Raw genomic sequence first — 20,540 nt, forward strand, 5'->3', positions numbered from 1 at the left:
ATCACTTTTAAAGCTCTTCATGGCCTCTCGCCTTGTTATATTTCTGAACTTTTAGTCCAATACACACCAGCACGTACCTTGAGATCCTCGGGCAGAGGTCTGTTGTCTGTTCTAGAGTCTCGACTGAAAACTAAAGGGGACAGAGCGTTTGCAGTCATGGCCCCGAGGAAATCAGGTCGGCTGAGTCAGTGAACTCTTTTAAGTCCCTTCTTAAAACATACTTTTATAGGAGAGCCTTTCCCGATCTTATTTGACTTTATTTTATCCCTTTTATTTTATTGTATTTTACTAATTTTATATTAATTTTTCATGCTCTTATCTTGTTTTTTTTTTGTATTATTCTTTACACTTGTTAAAGCACTTTGTAACTTGTTTTTGAAAAGTGCTCTACAAATAAGGATTATTATTATTATTATTATCCTCACCGACAGCCAATCCTCAGCCGGGGATTGCACAGCCTGCTTAGCATATTGGGAAAACACATTGACAGAAACCAAAGACACAGCTGCTACCAGCGGCCGTAACAGACTGGACAAATTTGTTTGTAGATTAGACATAACAGGACTTTTATCTGTGCTTATTATTCTAGGTTTCCTCAGAACTACAGTAGAAGCACTTTTGTTTTCCACCATGCAGCTCCTCCTCTAGTGACAAATACGTATATATTGGCTCATGTTGATATTAAGTTAGTTGTGTTAATAATTTGAATGTCTGTATGCCATAATCCGACGAAGGTTAAAGTCAAGGGCAACTGGACTTGGTTGAAGATACTGGAAGACGTTTTGTCCCTCATCCAAGGGACTTCTTCAGTTCTGACTGACTGGTAGGGAAACTCAGCTATTTAACCTCAGTGGGGTCGTTTGCCAGGATCGTTGATACTGCTGGTTCATTAGTGTTCCTGGTTGCTGTAACGACAGTTGTTATAGTCGTTAGGACTACCCGAGGCCAAGACTGAACGACCATCGTTGGTATCTTCACCTGAGGCCAATAGGTTACGTTTGTTGAGTTTCCTGAGAAGTGATGAAAGGACAGCATTATAAGTGGGGGGATAAGTGTTGGCGTAGACCCCCTCCTCTGTTCAATGATGGCTTCTCGACCCGTGTGTAGATGGCTTCCTTGACACCTCTTTCAAAACTATCAATCTTCTCTGTCTAAAATGTGCACCTGGTGGTCCTCAAACGAGTGTCCTCTGTCCTTCAGATGTAAGTAGACTGCAGAGTCTTGACCTGAGGAGTTGGCCCTTCTGTGTTGAGCCATGCGTTTGTGTAGTGGTTGTTTAGTCTCCCCAATATACAGTTCTGTGCATTCCTCACTGCATTGGACCGCATACACTAGATTGCTTTTCTTGTGTTTGGGTGTGCGGTCTTTGGGGTGTACCAGCATCTGTCTTTGTGTGTTCTTGGGTTGAACAACACAGAAGAACACAGGGATGTTGTGTTTGTTGAAAATCCTCCTGAGTTTCTCTGATACTCCAGACACGTATGGAATCACAATGTTGTTGCGTTTGACCTTCTTTTCCTCATCCCCTGTAGTTTTGTTCTTCTTGGATCTTGTGGCTGTTTTCACAAAAGTCCATTTAGGGTATCCACAGGCTGTAAGTGCCCCCTTCAGGTGGTTCTTATCCTTCTCTCTGGCTTGGGCGCTTGTTGGTATGTTTTCCGCTCTGTGGTGCAGTGTTCTCATGACCCCTAGCTTGTGCTCCAGTGGGTGGTGGGAATCGAACAGTAGGTATTGGTCTGTGTGTGTGGGTTTTCTGTAAACACCAATCTGCAGGCTCCTGTCCTCTTCAATGTGTCCAGCTTGCACTTCCTGGCTTTTAATTTTGGCCCAGGTATCGTCCACATATCCGTACCAGTGGCTCGGTGCTGTTCCTCTGAAGGAGTTGAGGGCTTTGTTCTCCACTTCTTGTATGCCATAATATATAAATTTTGCTAAAATAAGTTTTCTTTTTTGAAAAAGCAGGGTGGTGTTTTAATAAAAGGTGTCAATAATTTACACACTAAGGATAGGTTCACACCAGCCTTGTTTAGTCCAACTGAACCGAACCCTGGAGCGTTTATCTCCTTGGTGCGGTTCAGGGTTGGTGTGAACGCTGGAATCAAACTCTCATGTGGACTCCAGTCCACCTTGAAGTAGTGGTCTCGGTTCACTGTCAAGTCAACTCAGGAGCGATTTATTTCTGCTTCAGTCACAGAAAACTACCATTGCATGTGTCATTTAAAATAGTATTAATGTATTATTACTGTACTATTTAATGTATTATTGTTTTTATTTACAATATTTCATATTTATCAGTACACATTTTGTTACCATATAGGTTTTCATTGTTTCTCGGTTTTGCTTGGTGTTTGGTACATACAATAAACACATAAAGAAGAAATATACAGAAAGACAAAGTACTGCAACAGTCTAGAACAGATGGTGGGGAGTTTGACCTGGGCAGTACACCTTTAATACAGGTATTCCAAGGTGAGCTCAGGGAGGACAACAACCAACCAAGGAGCAAAAGGACAAACTCCAGCTTGATCTTGATTTTTAGTATGCATAGAGAGAATAGAAAATTACAATCAAAATATGAAAGAGATACTACAAAAATACTATAACCTATACGTACAATATATAATGATAATAGGCTAGTTATATGAAATATGTAATGTTTATTCTTGATGAAAGGTTGGCACAACTATGATCTTTATTTAGTTTTTTAGTGCGTAGCTGATGGAAACTTAAAGTAGGCTGAAGGTAGCCAACTAATGTTAACTGTGAGCAGGAGCATATGTATAGACAGTGGAGACCCATGTCTAGGGCCATGTCAAGGGCCCCATCAAGTTACGAGCTGGTCTTTGTCAGTTACATCGTAAAAATGCATAAAGTCTCATCAAGCAATAGGAAACAATCATTTTAGTACCAACTTCATTATACATGGTGATCAAGTGCTATATATACACTCATATGTGCATTTCCCCCTGTGCTGTGGTGTCTCACACCACAGACTTTTGGGTAAAACTACTGACTGCAGTCACAAAAGTCTGTAGCAAACAGTAGGTATACGGAGAAATATATATTTCATCGAGAGACTGAAATTTTTGCCCATTCCTCCTTGCAAAACAGCTCGAGCTCAGTGAGGTTGTATGGAGAGCGTTTGTGAACAGCAGTTTTCAGTTCTTTCCACAGATTCTCGATTGGATTCAGGTCTGGACTTTGACTTGGCCATTCTAACACCTGGATATGATTATTTGTGAACCATTCCAGTGTAGATTTTGCTTTATGTTTTGGATCATTGTCTTGTTGGAAGACAAATCTCCATCCCAGTCTCAGGTCTTTTGCAGACTCCATCAGGTTTTCTTCCAGAATGGTCCTGTATTTGGCTCCATCCATCTTCCCATCAATTTTAATCATCTTCCCTGTCCCTGCTGAAGAAAAGCAGGCCCAAACCATGATGCTGCCACCACCATGTTTGACAGTGGGGATGGTGTGTTCAGGGTGATGAGCTGTGTTGCCTTTACGCCAAACATAACGTTTTGCATTGTTGTCAAAAAGTTCGATTTTGGTTTCATCTGACCAGAGCACCTTCTTCCACATGTTTGGTGTGTCTCCCAGGTGGCTTGTGGCAAACTTTAAACGAGACTTTTTATGGATATCTTTAAGAAATGGCTTTCTTCTTGCCACTCTTCCGTAAAGGCCAGATTTGTGCAGTATACGACTGATTGTTGTCCTATGGACAGAGTCTCCCACCTCAGCTGTAGATCTCTGCAGTTCATCCAGAGTGATCATGGGCCTCTTGGCTGCATCTCTGATCAGTCTTCTCCTTGTATGAGCTGAAAGTTTAGAGGGACGGCCGGGTCTTCGTAGATTTGCAGTGGTCTGATACTCCTTCCATTTCAATATTATCGCTTGCACAGTGCTCCTTGGGATGTTTAAAGGTTGGGAAATCTTTTTGTATCCAAATCCGGCATTAAACTTCTCCACAACAGTATCTCGGACCTGCCTGGTGTGTTCCTTGTTCTTCAGGATGCTCTCTGCGCTTTAAACGGACCTCTGAGACTATCACAGAGCAGGTGCATTTATACGGAGACTTGATTTCACACAATGATTCTATTTATCATCATTAGTCATTTAGGTCAACATTGGATCATTCAGAGATCCTCACTGAACTTCTGGAGAGTTTGCTGCACTGAAAGTAAAGGGGCTGAATAATTTTGCACGCCCAATTTTTCAGTTTTTTATTTGTTAAAAAGGTTTGAAATATCCAATAAATTTCGTTCCATTTCATAATTGTGTCCCACTTGTTGTTGATTCTTCACAAAAAATTACAGTTTTATATCTTTATGTTTGAAGCCTGAAATGTGGCAAAAGGTCGAAAAGTTCAAGGGGGCCGAATACTTTCGCAAGGCACTGTAGCTCACTTATGCTAGTTTATTATTTAATACACTTGATCTCAGGTAATATCCACAGCTAAAACCCTTCTTAAAAACTGGCTTTACTTGTGTTTATCCAGTGATAACCCAATCAAATGTGCTGCCAGTTTATCTTGTCCTAATGTGATTAACTAGCGGCACTTTATTACCTACCTTTTAGGTCTCTGCCTGGAAATTGTCCTTTGAGTTGTAGTAATGAACCAGTTATACATTTGTGTTATTTAGGTTATGTGATGATCATTTGATGTCACTTTTTATCATTTCTATCGCTTTTTATTTCTTCGTATATGTCATGTGCTGGAGTGATCCTGTGCTGCAACACTTTAATCTGTTTAAGGCCAAATGGAAAGCTTTCAGGCCATTAAGTTTTAGCTCTTCATTAGAGTCTTGAAAAACAAAATACCAAAATATAATTTTCTGTGTTTATTTCATCCAGATTATTAAATTTTTGTTCAGATGGATTACTAGGAAATATGAAGTTGTCTCAAAAAATACATTTTGAAATTCAAACTTAAGTAAGTAGATAGAAATGGCTCATTCTAAGGTAATAAAAACATAACGGTTTATTATGTAAAGTCTTTACACGTTAAACACCACTGAAAACTTATAGATCCTCCAAAAGTATTACAGACTTGATCTTTAATTATTTTATAAAATTTTTCATTTGATTTGGACAGGACCGGTTGCCAAGCAATGTAGACTCCACAAAGTTACTGTTAAGATAATCAATAGATCAAGCATTTCAACTTTAATTCACTCAAAAAATGCAACTCTAAGAGTTTAGCATTCGCATTATTAGACCATATTTGAGACATTTACATTTTCCTGTTTTTCACTTCAATTGTTCTCATTTCTGCGAGTTGTTCACTATCCTAGAACAAATCAAAGCCATTATTCTTGATTACCCACTTCACACACAAAGCTGAAATGCAGTTAAGGTCTATCTCAGGAGGAGGGTTTTCTACTCTTTTCTACTTTTTTTTACTCTTCAATCAAAGCTGATTCTTTTGAGTGACTAAAAGAATGTACTCTGGTGAAATTACTCTTCAATAATAGTCTGAGAGGGAGAAGGGAGCTTGATGATTGTGTATAAAATTAACCAAAGAGTATGAGCACAAATTAAGACAGAGGCAGAGAAGAAAGGAGATGAGCAGACAGGGAGAGAGAACAAAAGAAGAAGACAAAGGATTGGAGAGAGGCCAGTGAGGACTGAAACAGAAACGCAAAGTCACACACAGAGAGAGCTGTGCAGGGTAAAGCGAAAAGAGAAATCAAACAGCCGCTGATTCATTCAGGGAATAAGCTGATACCTGTTCTGCTGGCAGTGTGTGTGTATAAGAGAGATAGAGGGTATAACGTAGAGGTTTCAAGAAGAGCAGGGTAGACACTTGAGTCTCCTAGACACCAGCTCATGGGGATTGACCTTTATAAAATCAGAGCTGAAGCAGAAGTGTGTGTGACCGTGTGTGTTTGCAAGAATGCCTTAAACTACTTATTCTTGTCCACTTGTGTGTGTGTGTGTGTGTGTGTGTGTGTGTGTGTGTGTGTGGTGTGTGTGTGTCTGTCTTTCTCTCTCTTTTTGCTCCCGTCTCTCTGACCCAGGGTTAGGACCGTAAATTGGCGCACTGCAGTGTTTGGAGGAGTTTGAATTGGGGTTTGGGTCCTTGGTGACACTCTTGACTTTGAAACAAAAACTTTCTAAGCTAATTGAAAATAGCTCTTTGGGATTTGCGGTCTGTGAGGTATCTGTTTTAGGACACTCTCCACTTCCTTTCTCTCTCTTAACTCCACTCCTCGTCCTCAATCTTCCCTCTCCATCGTGGTTCTCCCTTATTTTTCTGTCTTCATTGTGCCCCTTAATAATCCTGTTAAAGGCAGCAGAGGACGAATACAGTGGAAAAAGAGTGTGAGGAGGGTTGAGAAGGAAGATTGAAGAGGAGGAGTCTGCTTGACCAGGAAAAAAAATATCTAAAAGGAAGTATATATGTAGCAGTATAAAATATAAATTCAGTGTCAATAATGGATAACAACACACAGTACAATGTTGTTCACAGTGGTTTTAATAAATACTTAGTAGACGCACATAATATTAACACAATTTCCTCCTTTAACCCTCATTTTCTTCCTCTCAAAATATTCGCTGAAAGTGAAGCTAAATGTTATTGCACCAGGCACTAAGTAGAATCCTTTAATGCAAGTACAGTTCATTAAGAGAAGCGGACACGTTGGGATTCTGTTAGATTAGTCTGTGTTTTCCTCCACAGTTATTAAACAACACGTCATTCCTTGTAGATCTCTTAATTATGCACTAATGCCTGGACAAGTTTGTTCAAAGCTCTGGGAGATTTATGGCCTAGGATACCCTAACACTGTTTTCTCATTGGTGACTGGTAACTGATAATCAGTTTTTTGTTTGTTTTGTTTTTTAATGAGTTTTCATACAATTCACATGGCATGGTAGCACACGTATTTACAGTTGACTGACATACTGTATAAATGCAAGATATGAAAAACATTTAATAAAAGGAAATATATATATATCTCGCAGAGTTATGCGCAAAATTGAATTGCTTGATTTTCTGCGATTAATCGCATAGTTATGGGCAAAATTGAATAATGAATTCTAAAGTAGTGTATTGCACACTTTTAATTTAAATGTACTGCTATATACACAAAAGTACAATAATATGTGGTTTGCAAACACTTTAAACAAATAAGGTGCTTTTTACCAGCAGTATTCCCCTTTTACAGTAGCAATAAAATATTTCTTGTAAACAACAACTCAACTTAAACATTACTATGATCAAATCAAATATAAAACCAAAGCTATTTGCCACTGCCAGGGCATTACCTTTTATCTAGCTTGTTAAAACAAGTTACCATCAGAGTCCAGAGCCACGATCATAACATCATCAACAGGCACCTTCTGAGCAATAGTTTAACGTTAAATCATAAATCTGTTTTCTTGGTTTTTTTTCAGCAGAAATATTTTTCTTTTATCAGGGAGCAGCATAAACAGTCTATGTTCAGTAGCAAGAGTCCGTGTTAAAGTGAGGCGAAGTGATCGCCTCACGCACACGCCTGCCTGCTGCCAAAGTTGAATTGTCTTGAATTGTCACATTTGCATGTGACGAGCAGCACAAATCATTGGAAGAGAGACTGATCCTCGCTGTTTGTGAGTTTCCAGAATCTATTACTGTTTACTAAATAGGACATCAACAGGAGGGAATTTGCATGGCAGAACATCCCCGCAGAACTAGATGAAGGCCTATCAGATAAAGTTATGTAGCCTATAGTTTTAACATAAGTTAAATAGGCTACAGCTGTGTAACGCACAGAAGCCACTGTGTGCGGGGCCAAGCAACTGCGTTGTGATTTTAAGAACGTTCCTAAGAACAACATCTTCCCCAATACTAATCAGCATGCCTTGTGTAGCTATCCACTTCGCTATGGCATTTGATCGCTTGTCTTGCTTTTGTTAATCTACTTTTCCCACACGCTGCATCCAGCGTAGTCTACCGAAGCCTCCCTCCACTGCTTGTTTGGGTGGGTGATTTGCAGACTGATCAACATCCCACCCCTCCTGTGAAGCGTGGCTCAGACACAGGACATTATAAAAGACCAACAAGTTATTTTAGCTCTAGCTCGCTTACCTAGCGAGCACTCTATTTCACATTTAATGACAAGTTAAGCACTGTAAAATGCATTATATCCACTTGTTACATTTCTCAATGGCATTGAGAAGTGTTGAGAAGAGTGCTTAGCTCAATGGGAGACTATCTATGCTCTCAGGGTCCTAAACCCCCCAAAACCCCAACCCCGTAACTCTAGAACTGGTAAAGTTACACTGCCCCCTTGTCAATTCCCTTCTAAGAGAGGTTGCCCGTGAGCCCACTAAACCTACACCTCTGGATATGGCAAATGGAATCCCACATCATACGAACCCTGTTACCTGTGCCTTTTAACAATGAATCAGATGTAGGTGCTAGCAATGGTACAGCCACAAGAAAATATTGCACATCTCTGTAGCTCTACAGAGCTTTTTAGCCTCATTGTTTTGGTTTTATGGCACATTTACTGTATTCTTTTTGTAACTAGCTTTCAGTTATCCACTGCACACTACCTGCCCAACAACGACAAACAGCAGACAAAGTTAGCGACTAGCTGATGAACGTAGTCGAGCATGTAGCGGCGGCTAAAGAGCTCAGGGGTTGGTGAAATCTAAACCAGAGCTAGCAGAAAAGTGAATATTTGACTTGCATTTGTCAGTTGGCCAAAAGCACAGGAATGCCAATGATGCTTTCCGTTTGCTGTCTGTTTGCTAACACTTTGGCCATAACAACTTTATAAAGTGAAAATCCATCAGGGCAGATGTGGAGTTATTCTGCCCCCAAGTGGCCAAAAAAAAAATCAATTAATACAGCTGTAAGAACTATGCTCTACTGACTATCGACCTTGTTGCTGTTTATGCTCTGAGGCCCTTACACACCAACATTTCCATTTCAGTTTGTGATCAGACCGAGGCATACAGGGAGTTATGTTAGGAAATATGAGTTAACATACAAATACTGGAAATCCAATGCATAGAAAAAACACAGAGAGATATTGTACATGGTGTATTGAATTAGTATGCAGCTGACTTCCACCACATTCCTACTGCTGCTATTTAGCACATACACACACACACACACACACACACACACACACACACACACACACACACACACACACACACACACACACACTCTGAGCTAATCTATTTGTAATGGAATGTAATACCAAGGTCGTGTTTGTGCCGACTCATCAGCTTGTTAAATCTCAGCTTCTAACACATTCTGCATTCAAACAGTTTATGATAATTAGGTGTCTTGCTGCAAACAGCCAATCCTGACTGACCTGTTTCATTATCATTTTGAACTCAAGCGCGCTCAATCGACCTTTTCTGTGCATTGTTTTTAACTAGTACTACCTGTTTTTATTCATGTCATTTTGGTCTGAATGAATACTGTGAGGTGACTTAATAAGCCAAAGCGGTCTGATCAAGTTGTTTTTATATGTATACATCAGCATGTTAAATCAACATTCAGCTTTAAAATAGTGTCATGCTATTGTCTATTTTAGGACGTGTCACTGAAAAACACACTGATACATCGACATACAAGCACATGCACATTCACAGCATAGGGAGTGTTTGAGGAGAAAAAGAAAAAACGAAAAGGAGAAATAAAATCATGTAATGAGATGAGACAACAAGTTAAGTAGTAGCAGATGGTTCTTAGACCAGCTGTCCTCTAAAATGTAGAATATTAGGTTTCGAGTTGATAAATTGACTGTTAGGATGGCTCAAACTGTCTTTTTTTTTATTATTTAAATTCGCATGAGAGACGTGTTCAAAGCGCTCAACTGAAGGATGTTCTGTATAGATGCTCAAATTGTACACTAATTTCAAAGTTTCGGGTGGCTCCCATTGCTTTTTAACGATTCTGAATATGTTTAGAAAACAGCAGTTTGCTTAAAAATACTTTAATGGAAATTTGTAATATATGTATGTATAATCTGGTTTGCCATTGCAGTTATTTCGAGTGATACTGTGCTCCACAGAAATCTTTTCTGAATCACTCCAACATGTTTGTGGTCCTATAGACAGCCTTTAGCCCTGAAGTCACACCCAGTTGAGACAAACAGAGTATATAACAATATTTTATAATAAGCTTGGCTTTGTAGTAATTTGCATTATTACAATTACATTCTTCTGAAATGGAACTCAAGTTGTCTGGTTTCACCTTCACTGGTTTCTATTAATGTTTTGAATTTGTTGGAAAACATTCATAGGTACGCATCTACAAAACACCTTAAGCATGACATTTCTTCCCTGCACCTTCAAAAACTAAATTAAATAATTAATTTTGTGTCTTCTCTAGGAGCGTGTGGTGGTGGAGAGTTCTGATTGGATGGCGGTGGTTCCATATTGGGCAACATGGCCCTACCAGACGCTGTTGTTACCACGACGACATGTTCTCAGAATCAATGACCTGACAACAGAGGAGAAGGAGGGTGAGTGTGTGTGAGAAGAGACTGACAGAGTGAGTGACTGAGAGAGCGATAAGGCAATTAAGACTAGTTTAAGGTAACTCGCCAGCTCATTGGGGAACCTGCAGGTTTGATTCCCGCCCCGTTGTGTATGTGTGTGTGTGTGTGTGTGTGTGTGTGTGTGTGTCATCTTCCGTGATCATTCACAGCACATCCAATCTTCCTAGGAGAGAAAACCATTCATTTTGCGCTGCTTCTAAATCAGTTCCTAACACTATGGAACTTAAAAATTAATTACATCTAAAAAGAAATCAAATTAATCAAACTCACTAACATTATTGTCTGTAAATGATATCCTGGAGATTTGCCCCTCTAATCACCTCCTTACAGTATGGGCCAGTGTTTAAATTAATGGATGTTAATTATGAATGGATGATGTCAGTGTCAAGCCTGTATTCCTACATGACATTATGCTAATTAAAGGTGGTACATTGACGTTTATGGTGTGGTTGCATGTTTTTTTTTTCCTGTCACCCTTCCCAATATTATATAATTTATAAAGCAATAAATGCTTGGGTAATAGTTAAATAAATTGGTTATTTACTATTCACTTCACATCATGGTGTTTAAATGACTAGCAGATGTTGTTTTGTTGTTGTCAGAGAATTTATTCTCTTAAGATCGAGTTGATCTGGTGAGATTACCTACCCTCGCCTCTCAAGCACAAACACCATTGCGTCTGTAAATGAACTAAGGGCTCATTTGGAAGACTTCTACTGACAGCTGAGAGTCTGTTTAGCTGATTGAGCTTGTGTGTAATGAAGGTGTGAAGCCAAGGGCACAAAGATAAGAAGGATCAGTGAGATAGATGTCGTCTGAGACACAGCCCATTACCACTGTTTCACACTGAACACAGTGAATCAACTCAGGCTACCAAATCAAAATCAGCTCCTGCAGTCAGTACTTGCCAGAAAGGATTTTTTATATTACATTAGTTTGTATATGCTTATGTTGTATATAGATTGTTTTTTGTTATTGATGCAAGAATGGGTTTAATTTTAAGTGAAAGTGTTATGCTGGTGTTATGCTCTGCATTAAAGCTGGGAAGTTGAACAGAAGTATTATGTTTAATCTGGTGAATCTGAATTTAGTTTATATTACCCAATTTATAATATCCAATTGATTTGAGTTGTTGCTATAGATAGAACATATTAAAGAAAGATTTCATGGTTCAAGCTTTTTATACTTTGCAAGCTTTTAATAATTAATCAGTTATTAATTGTGGCAGATGATTAAATAAAAAAGTTGCTGCAAGTTTAAATCTCTATTCTGATGCTTTCTATCTGTCCAGTGTTTGAGTGTGAGAAACTTGTTTGTTTGTGTGTGTTTATGTAACTACACACTGTTTTTCTGTCTCTGGTCTGTCTGACTTATTCCTCATGTATTCAGGCAATTCTTTTATATTTAATTTTCCCTCAAGAATAATAAAAGTTTCATCTTATTTTCAATTTACAGCTTTTTTAGTTGTACTTTTTTTTTGGTTTTTACTCTTACATGCCCTCACTTCAGCACCCCATCCTCATGTCATTCATTATTAACAATACTCAATAACAAACATCGTCTTTCTCCCTCCCTCCCTCTCTCCTCCTGTTTTTTCCTCCTGTTCTCCCTCTCTTCTGTCTGTCTGTTTATCAGGTCTGGCTGACATTATGAAGCGACTGTTGACCAAGTACGACAATCTGTTTGAAATCTCTTTCCCCTACTCCATGGGCTGGCACGGTAAGACAAAACGTGGGAGAGTTATAAAGAAGAAAGTTTGGTATAAATGTGTAGTGTTGTACCAAATTAAACAGGATTTACAATAGATTAAGATGGAAAAGATGCATTAAGAAGCTTCTGCACCATACATCAAGATTTTCTTTACACCCTTTTCAGTCCTGTCTTTTAACACTGTACTTTTTTAATCCTCCCTTTTCTTCTTCCTTCCCTTGCTCCTTGAAGAAAGTGTTCACTCTATTTTTTGCTGTTAACGTCAGATCAATATAATTTTTCATGAAAGGGGGATTCTCTGCACCATCTTGTATGCATTAGAAGAGACTGCAAATCAGTCAGTGTGCTCCATTTTTCCCCCTCTCAAGCATAATTTCACATTAACTCATGTCATGCACCAACATGTTATTAATATCACTTATGAATATTGATTAGCTCGGGCAATGTCATGTTAAAAATGTATGTATGTAAGTTGCAGTGTAAGTTCCCTACAGGTTAGACAACTCTTGCATTTCAGTCATCTCCGCTGTAATAAATTGACGAACGAGAAACTCTCAGCTTTGATATCACCCCACTTATTATCACTTCAATGCACTCTCAAGACACATCATGATATTTAATGTTTTTTTTCTTACATTACCACGAGGGAGAGCAGGAGTTGTCACAGATAAAAGTAGCATGGGGGCAGAGAAAGACTATATGGTGTTGTCTGTTGAGCAGCGTGGTGGCCGCGCCTTCCATACTTAAAGGGAAAGCCACATGTCTTATTTTAGATTTGTACATGAGAAAGCAGAGTCAAGCATTTTTAGAAAGCTGCACTGACTGAACAGATGCCAGGAAACAGTTAACAAAACCAAAACAATGAGCTTAAAGATGCTAAAACACTTATATGTATAGCTGAGGGGAACTGCAGAGTCGGGCGATAATTATCTGTGGATTCGTCACCATGATAAGTCACACACATTACACACAGTAATTTGATCAATTGCTAATATGAAAATATTGATTAGAGTAGCTTTAATTTTATTTTACCATACTGAGAGGTTTTAATCTCTTTATTTTGCTGGATATTTTAGACTCAGAAGAAAACTTTCCAACTTGGATGTGAGATTTGTTAGTCTTTTCTCGCTTTTCTTTCTTGCTCGACTTTTCTTCCAAGAGATGACTCACAAATTCACACCCCCAGGGAATATAGTGAATAATCATTTTAGACCAAATGCATGAATGTTTTGCTTTTGTCTGCTGAACTTTGCTCGGGCTCTGGTGCTGAGAGAAGTTGTAATCCTGTTGAGAAATGCATGAGAAGTAACTGAAGCATCAGATATGTGCATTTTACACATCTCTAGCTTTATTTTTAATCTTAATAATTAATATCGGGATTCATAACAATATTTGATTTTTCCAAGAGATTTTTCCCAATCCAATCAATTTCATACACACATCTACAGCATGCCTCCAAATAATTTATTCCAATGTGTCTTGAAAGAATTCACATCTGTTTGATAAACTGTCTTTTAGTGCTTCAGAGGCAACATAATGTGAGCGGGAAATGGTATACAGTGGGATTATAATGGCATAAGGAATTATATAGTTAGCATAAAGAGCATCACTTAAATGAACATCAGTAAAGGCTTGGCGTGGTGAATTGGAGATAACTTCAGCCAATTCCCATGACTGTGATTATAGCGATTTAAACATTGTAAGATAAAATACTTCAGAACAATCTGCACTACACTACATTGTGGCGAACTTTAGGTTGCTGTTTTCAATGTTTATTGTAGTTTCTCATCCTGAACATGTTCAGCTGCACTCATTTTTCACTGTTGTGTCTGGATCCTGCACCCATTCTCCTGTAGTTCCCATTATTTTTGCATCATAGCAAAATACCACAGTCAGAGGAAACAAAATAACCAGCAACAAGACAGCCAGCAAGTGAATAAGCACACAAACATACACACAATTCTGGGAAATGTCACCTTTGCAATAGGGGACAAATTACCTTTTCATTTTGACAGACCATGCAGAGGGCAAAATACATTTGCGTAAATCTCAGTCACTTAAATCCAAATTAAATCTATTTTGAAATAACTCGCCTCACAGCAGTTGTGGGTATAAATCTTCTTTTAACTATGGCCAGGCGAGTGTTGAATTGGCTTGCTGTGAAGAAGCAGCATGAACAAACACACAAACGACTCATAGGCTTTGTACATAAAGGTGTTTGCTGTCAAGACAGCTGTTCCTCTTGTGCATCTAAAGCGTCGGCTGATATTTGTTCTGAGACAGTGAGAGAAGTACCTATTGTGACAAATGTCAGAGAAACACCTAGCAGCCGGTTCGAACTGGAACAAAGGTTAGCAGAGTGCAGCGATGCGATGAGTGATATGTGACAGAAAGGAGAGCAGTGTGGTCATGGCTGAGTGGTTAGAGTGATCCTTGTATAAGCTAAAGGTTGCAGGTTCAATCCCTGCAGGAGCTGTGTCCCGCTGAGTTGTTTCAGAGAGAGGAAATATCACTGCTCACTGACGTACATTTTTCGGAATAATCTGAAAGCATAAACACTACTGCAGGGTTATCAAAGTCTGAGACTGTGGGCCTCCCCTAAGACAAAGCTTGGGAAAAGGCCCCCTTCACCCCAACTTAGTTTACTTACATTCCCATCATCCTCAGCTGTGGTGTCTATTTAGTGCTAATTGGCACATTTTAGCATGCTAACACATTAAACTATGTGGTGAACATGGTACACATTATACCTGGTAAACATCATCATGTTAGCATCGTCATTGTAAGCATGTTAGCATGCTAAAGTATATTATATCATATAAAGTTAACATTTAGCTCAAAGCACAGCTGACCCTACTGTACACACAGCCTCTCTAGCTGCTAGCATGGCTGTAGATAGTGTCAATATATCACCACCTGAAAATCTTATTCACAGGGGGCAATCTACTCTACTAATAGTCATTGTCTTTTTATATTCCTCCAATTCCAAATTTTGGACTTTTTGTGAACAGCCTCAGGCCAATGACAAGTGCTGTGCACACAGTCTTACTAATATAGACTAACAATTTAGTCTACAGGAACCCCATAGTCAGAAAGTGACTGAAATTTAGCCATGATTATATCATCTCAGATCCAATTCAGAGAATAAAGTGCTAAAGCTTTGTGAGCACCTATCCAGTCTGTTGTTGAGAGCAGTGAACAAAATGGAAGACATGAAAGACAGTTTAAAAAAAGAGAGATGATGCACTCAAACTGTGGAGAAAAGGACAGAGGGCATGAGAGGACACAATCTTCGACTCACTTTTCTTCTTTTTGCTTTATCTGATATTTATCTTTGAAGTAAAATCTCAGTGTAAAGTTGCCTATGGTGAAGGCTCCTACAGATCTTGTGTTAAGTTTCGCTTTTGATCTTCTAGTCCGTTTTATTTCTTAAAACTCATAGGTCATGTTACAAAAGTGTGTTGAAGGTTATAGGCAAGGTTATTCTCTGTGGCAGATTTTTTTTTTCTGGACAAGGGGAAAAATGGGGGGAAAGACATCTGTCAAGAAGGTAAATACATTTCCAAGAATCACAAGTGAGAATTATCTTGAACAATGTAATAAAACAATAAAATTTGGCCTTTATAGTATATGTGGTAATATTACACACACGCCAGTTGCACACTACTTCCCTTTTTTTCAGACTACACCTACTACTGTAATTATCTGTATAATATTACAATTTAGTTTATTAGCGCTCTCCTATTTCTCGTTATTTAAAACAGTGAAAAGAGTGAGGGGAAAGTGCCGAGAGTGAGAGAAGCTGAGAGAGAGAAGAGAGAGAAAGACCAATAACGTAGTGAAACAGCAAAGTTTTTTATCAAATGCAATAAACTACACCACTACCCATGGGTCAGCTAGTGTGAATTTAGGCTTGAAATTAAAACCCTATCACTTCCCAGTGTTACAACAAGTAGCCCACAATATTCACTGCCAAAAGCAACTTCATCATCCTCTGACAATGTGGAATTAGAAAAACGTAAAAAAATAATAACAATTTAAAAAATCTTGTAAGATGTTAGTGTTACTACTTTCCTATTGTTTTTCCATTGTTCATCTTGAAGTTGATAGACTACTTCCAACAGTTTTCATAAGTGGTAGAAGAACTTTTAACTCCCAAAGTAATGATGTTATTTTAACTTTATCAAGGGGGATTAAGGGAACAGAGCCTGCTGAGATTATAATGGATGTGCTGTAGCTAACATACAGTGTGTGTCTGTCACACATACACACACACGCAAACACACTGCACACAGACACTGACCACCTCACACACACTCTCATCCACACAGACCTGGCCCACATAATGAGTTGCGTTATCTCCCCATCTGTGTTTGTGCTTTATTTTAGCTCATTTAGAAGCAGACAGCTTTTATTTAGGGCCAGGCTTATTAGTGGCAGAGTGGAGATGGAACTGGTTGGATGGTGTTCGAGTCACCTGGGAAATCATGGATTAGATAAAGCTACCTGCTTATTCCTTCAGGAGGAAAACACGCAACACATTACTGACCATGTTAACTGGCTAGATGAAGGACTTGGACACAGAGAGGGACATACAGACATGTAGGGACACCGAAAGGGTACAGATATAATAGGGCTACACACTAAATAATGAATTACAGTACATAGCAATGTAACATCCTGAATAAATGCCTATGCTTAATAAATGTTAATAGATTATGCTTATCAATTACCAAATACAAAGTGAGTGAACAGAAGAAAAATCTAAATCAAATCAATATTTGATGTGACCCCTCTTTCTCTTCAAAACAGCATCAATTCTTCTAGGTACAAAGTTAGGGATTTTGTAGGCATTTCGTCAGGTGTATAATTAAACAATAATACCAAGTGCTGTTGATCACCAATTCAGTATGTAGGTTGAAACACAATTAGTTAGTAACTGAAACAGAAACCGCTGTGTAGGAGGGATACAACTGGGTGAGGAACAGCCAAACGCAGCTAACATGAGACTGTTCAATGTCAAAAGTCATACACCATGGCAAGACTGAGCACAGCAACAAGACACAAGGTAGTTGTACTGCATCAGCAACGTCTGTCTCAGGCAGAAATTTCAACGCAGACAGGGGTTTCCAGATGTGCTTTCCAAGGTGGCGGAACAGCCACCAGGGGCAATTCAGGGTCCAGTATCTTGCCCAACGGACACTTCAACATGCAGCCTGGAGGAGCCGGGGATTGAACCGCCAGCCCAAACATACAGTGAAAGTCATTAAGAACTATCTTCAGCGTAAAGAAGAACAAGGAGCCCTGATTTCAACAGAGTCTGTCTGGGATTACATGGAGACAGAAGAAACTGAGGCTGCATAAATCCACAAAGGAGCTGTGGGTAGATGTTTGGGCCAACCTACGTTCCGAGCTTCTGTGTACCTAGAAGAATTAATGCTGTTTTGAAGGCAAAGGGTGGTCACACGATTTGATTTTCTTCTGTTCACTCACTTTCCATTTTGTTAGTTGATAAATGTATTAACATGTTCACAGCATTTTTCCCACAGTTGCCTAAAACCTTTGCAGAGTACTGTACAGTGTCATTATCGCAACTGTTAAAATTGGCCAGCCCCTATTCAAGAATAATAGTTAATTCTAAAAACATGTATTCTCTTATCTGCTCCCGCACATTCAGCAGACAAAACACAGATCCAAAAACAATTAAAAGTGGGCAATTGTCTACTAATAGGAGTAACCGTCTCTATTCATTGCTTATCTGGACTAATGTATTTTCTTTGTTCTTCCCTTTTCTTTTCCCATCCATTAGTTTCCTTTATGTCGACCTCCCGTCGTCTCTATCTGTGTGTGATCAGCCCCCATTGTCAGGAAACTGACTCTAAAGGAAAAGCTCTTACTGTGATTACAGTGTCTCTGGGATCTTTCTTTTTCTTTTATGTTTTTAGAAGTGATGCTTCTACTTCTGACCACCTCATTACCTTCCACTAAGTTCAGAAGGCAACACAGACAACAAAGAAGCTATTTAAATCTTAAATACAGTCACAAATCACTGTAAACATATGTTTGGTAATGACCCTCTTGAGAGAATTTAGAGAGTTGTGTAATAACGCAATTTTTCACGCAGTAATCTGCAATCATGAAAAGACTCATGGACGGTGACAAATTAAAAGGAAAGACCTAAATAAAATTAAAAAAATTAAAAACATGATGATTGCAGGTGCTTTCATAGAGGGAACGAGGGATCTCTGGAAGGTTTTATGGGGATGAAAATGATGAAGTGAGTCATATCATTCATGGTCACCAAATCAGGTTGTTTGGGATGCGTGCAGCTGTAACATAGAAGTAGATCAGATCACTTTAGAGGCTGAGAGGTGCGGGTAACACAGCCTCTTGCTGTGCGAGTAAAGCAGGTTCTGTGTCTTCAGTCTAATGTCTCCCTCTCTTTATTCAGGAGCCCCAACTGGCCCCCATTTAAAGGAAGACAACTCCCACTGGCAGCTGCATGCTCACTACTACCCTCCTCTGCTGCGTTCAGCTACAGTTAAGAAGTTTATGGTTGGGTATGAGATGCTGGCCCAGGAGCAAAGGGACCTCACCCCTGAACAGGTGAAGAATGTAACAGCTTAATACAGTAGTAAATAGGACAATTTGGGATATGATATTAGGGGCTTTAATTTCATCCATGGCCATCAATAGCCTATCATCAAAAGCTTACCTTTTTCTTTAATTATAATGTAAAACCAGGATTGCAGTGGATTTGCTCTCTGTCCCTGCATTTGAATTTACAACTGTGTAAAAGCTTGGCACTGCTGTGTTCTTGTATTTTTTTAGGCTGCTGAGAAGCTAAGGAACCTACCAGAGGAGCACTACAAAACCAGAGGGAACCAGGAAAAAGGAGGAGGTAAACAGGAAGTAGGAGGAAAGTGAAACACTGTGTGTGATTACATTAACCACAGTATACTTGATACGATATGATACTGTATGTAACTAACATACTTCTCTGAACTGGTGCAACCTGTTAAAGTGCCTTTGCAAACACATATTTAAGAGATTCTTACTCGCACAATATCCTGTACATGGATATATTGTTAATACATTTGTATGCACACAAAGCTGGTACTAGTCTTCTTACTGCAATTATGAAACTGACTTCAAACACAATGTGCAATGGAATCCCTTCTCCATGTTTTAGGGAGATAATGAGAGAACATTATTCTTTTCTTCTCCACCGTCCCTTCTGTTGAATGTACACAAACTTTGTTTGTTGTTTGGTAATGTGGGAAACCTTTCAACCACAAAGCTTTTGATTCCAACAACACAAAGAGTTTGTTGTTTTGTTATTTTGTTTCTTGTAAATGTTTTTACGTGGAAAATAATTGAATTCGTTAGCAGTTTGACAGCTTTCAGCCTTAAAGGTGCGAAAGTAATGATTGATTTGCTATATCTGTGAAGATTCGTCGTCATCCAGGTCAAGGTTATCCAAGGAAGGTTCAAATCAAGGGCAACTGGACATCTTCAACCAAGTCCAGTTGCCCTTGAATTTATCCTTCCTTTGATTCATTTGACATATAAAAGAAATTAATTTACCAATGCCATGTTTCCTGTTTACTTAACAGAGTCAGTATTATCCTGAATTAACATCAAGTTTTCTTCATGGCAATCTTATTAGGCAGCTCCAAGAGTGTTTTTGAACATGAACAATATTCAGAGTTTGAAATGCTTAAAAGACATCGATAATAAAGTTGGAACAGAATGTTTGGTGTATGGGGGTTGTTTGTTCACTAAGCTACTGCTGTCACCTGCAAATGGTGTTGCAAAATGATGCGGAATGACAAGTGTATCAATAGTTAATTAATGAACGAGGGAAAAAGCATGCTTTTGAATATTTCAGAACCATGGAGAGAGACAGTCTATTTCAGTGTTTCAGCACCATGGAGAGAGACTGAGACTGTGTATCTACTTTGACAGGGCCAACATGTTAACGGATATGTTTATTATGCTCGAAAAAAAATAAGGGAACACTTCACCACAGTATAACATCATGGATCAGGATATCAATCTGTCCAGTTAGGAAGCGTAAGTGATTGTGAATCACTGTCACTTGTTTTGGTGCAAATGAAAGTGACAACAGGTGCACTGGAGAGGCAACAGCAAGACAACCCTTAAAAAGGGAATGGTTTTGCAGGTGGTGCACACAGGCAATTACTCTCTCCTTATCCTTCCTGAATGCTTTTTTCTTGTTTTGCGTTTTGCTAGTGTCCGTGGACACTACTGGTAGCATGAGGTGATACCTGCAGGCCATTCAGGTTGCACAAGTAGTTC

The 20,540-nt window shown here is 39.0% G+C and overlaps 1 protein-coding gene across 2 annotated transcripts in view; it reads left to right on the top strand.

Moving 5' to 3' along the window:
• The window catches only part of galt (galactose-1-phosphate uridylyltransferase), a 37,088-nt gene extending 17,117 nt beyond the window's left edge, over positions 1 to 19,971 (top strand). For both annotated transcript variants that reach the window (XM_046066033.1, XM_046066032.1), the window contains 4 exons: positions 10,340 to 10,472; positions 12,144 to 12,227; positions 18,670 to 18,824; positions 19,050 to 19,971. In XM_046066033.1, coding sequence (XP_045921989.1) covers positions 10,340 to 10,472; positions 12,144 to 12,227; positions 18,670 to 18,824; positions 19,050 to 19,145 — 468 coding nt within the window. In that variant the 3' untranslated portion in view covers positions 19,146 to 19,971. The remainder of the gene's footprint in view (positions 1 to 10,339; positions 10,473 to 12,143; positions 12,228 to 18,669; positions 18,825 to 19,049) is intronic.
• Positions 19,972 to 20,540: the final 569 nt, after the last annotated feature.

This window comes from Micropterus dolomieu, linkage group LG13 (assembly GCF_021292245.1).
Source record: "Micropterus dolomieu isolate WLL.071019.BEF.003 ecotype Adirondacks linkage group LG13, ASM2129224v1, whole genome shotgun sequence".
Classification (NCBI taxonomy): domain Eukaryota; kingdom Metazoa; phylum Chordata; class Actinopteri; order Centrarchiformes; family Centrarchidae; genus Micropterus; species Micropterus dolomieu.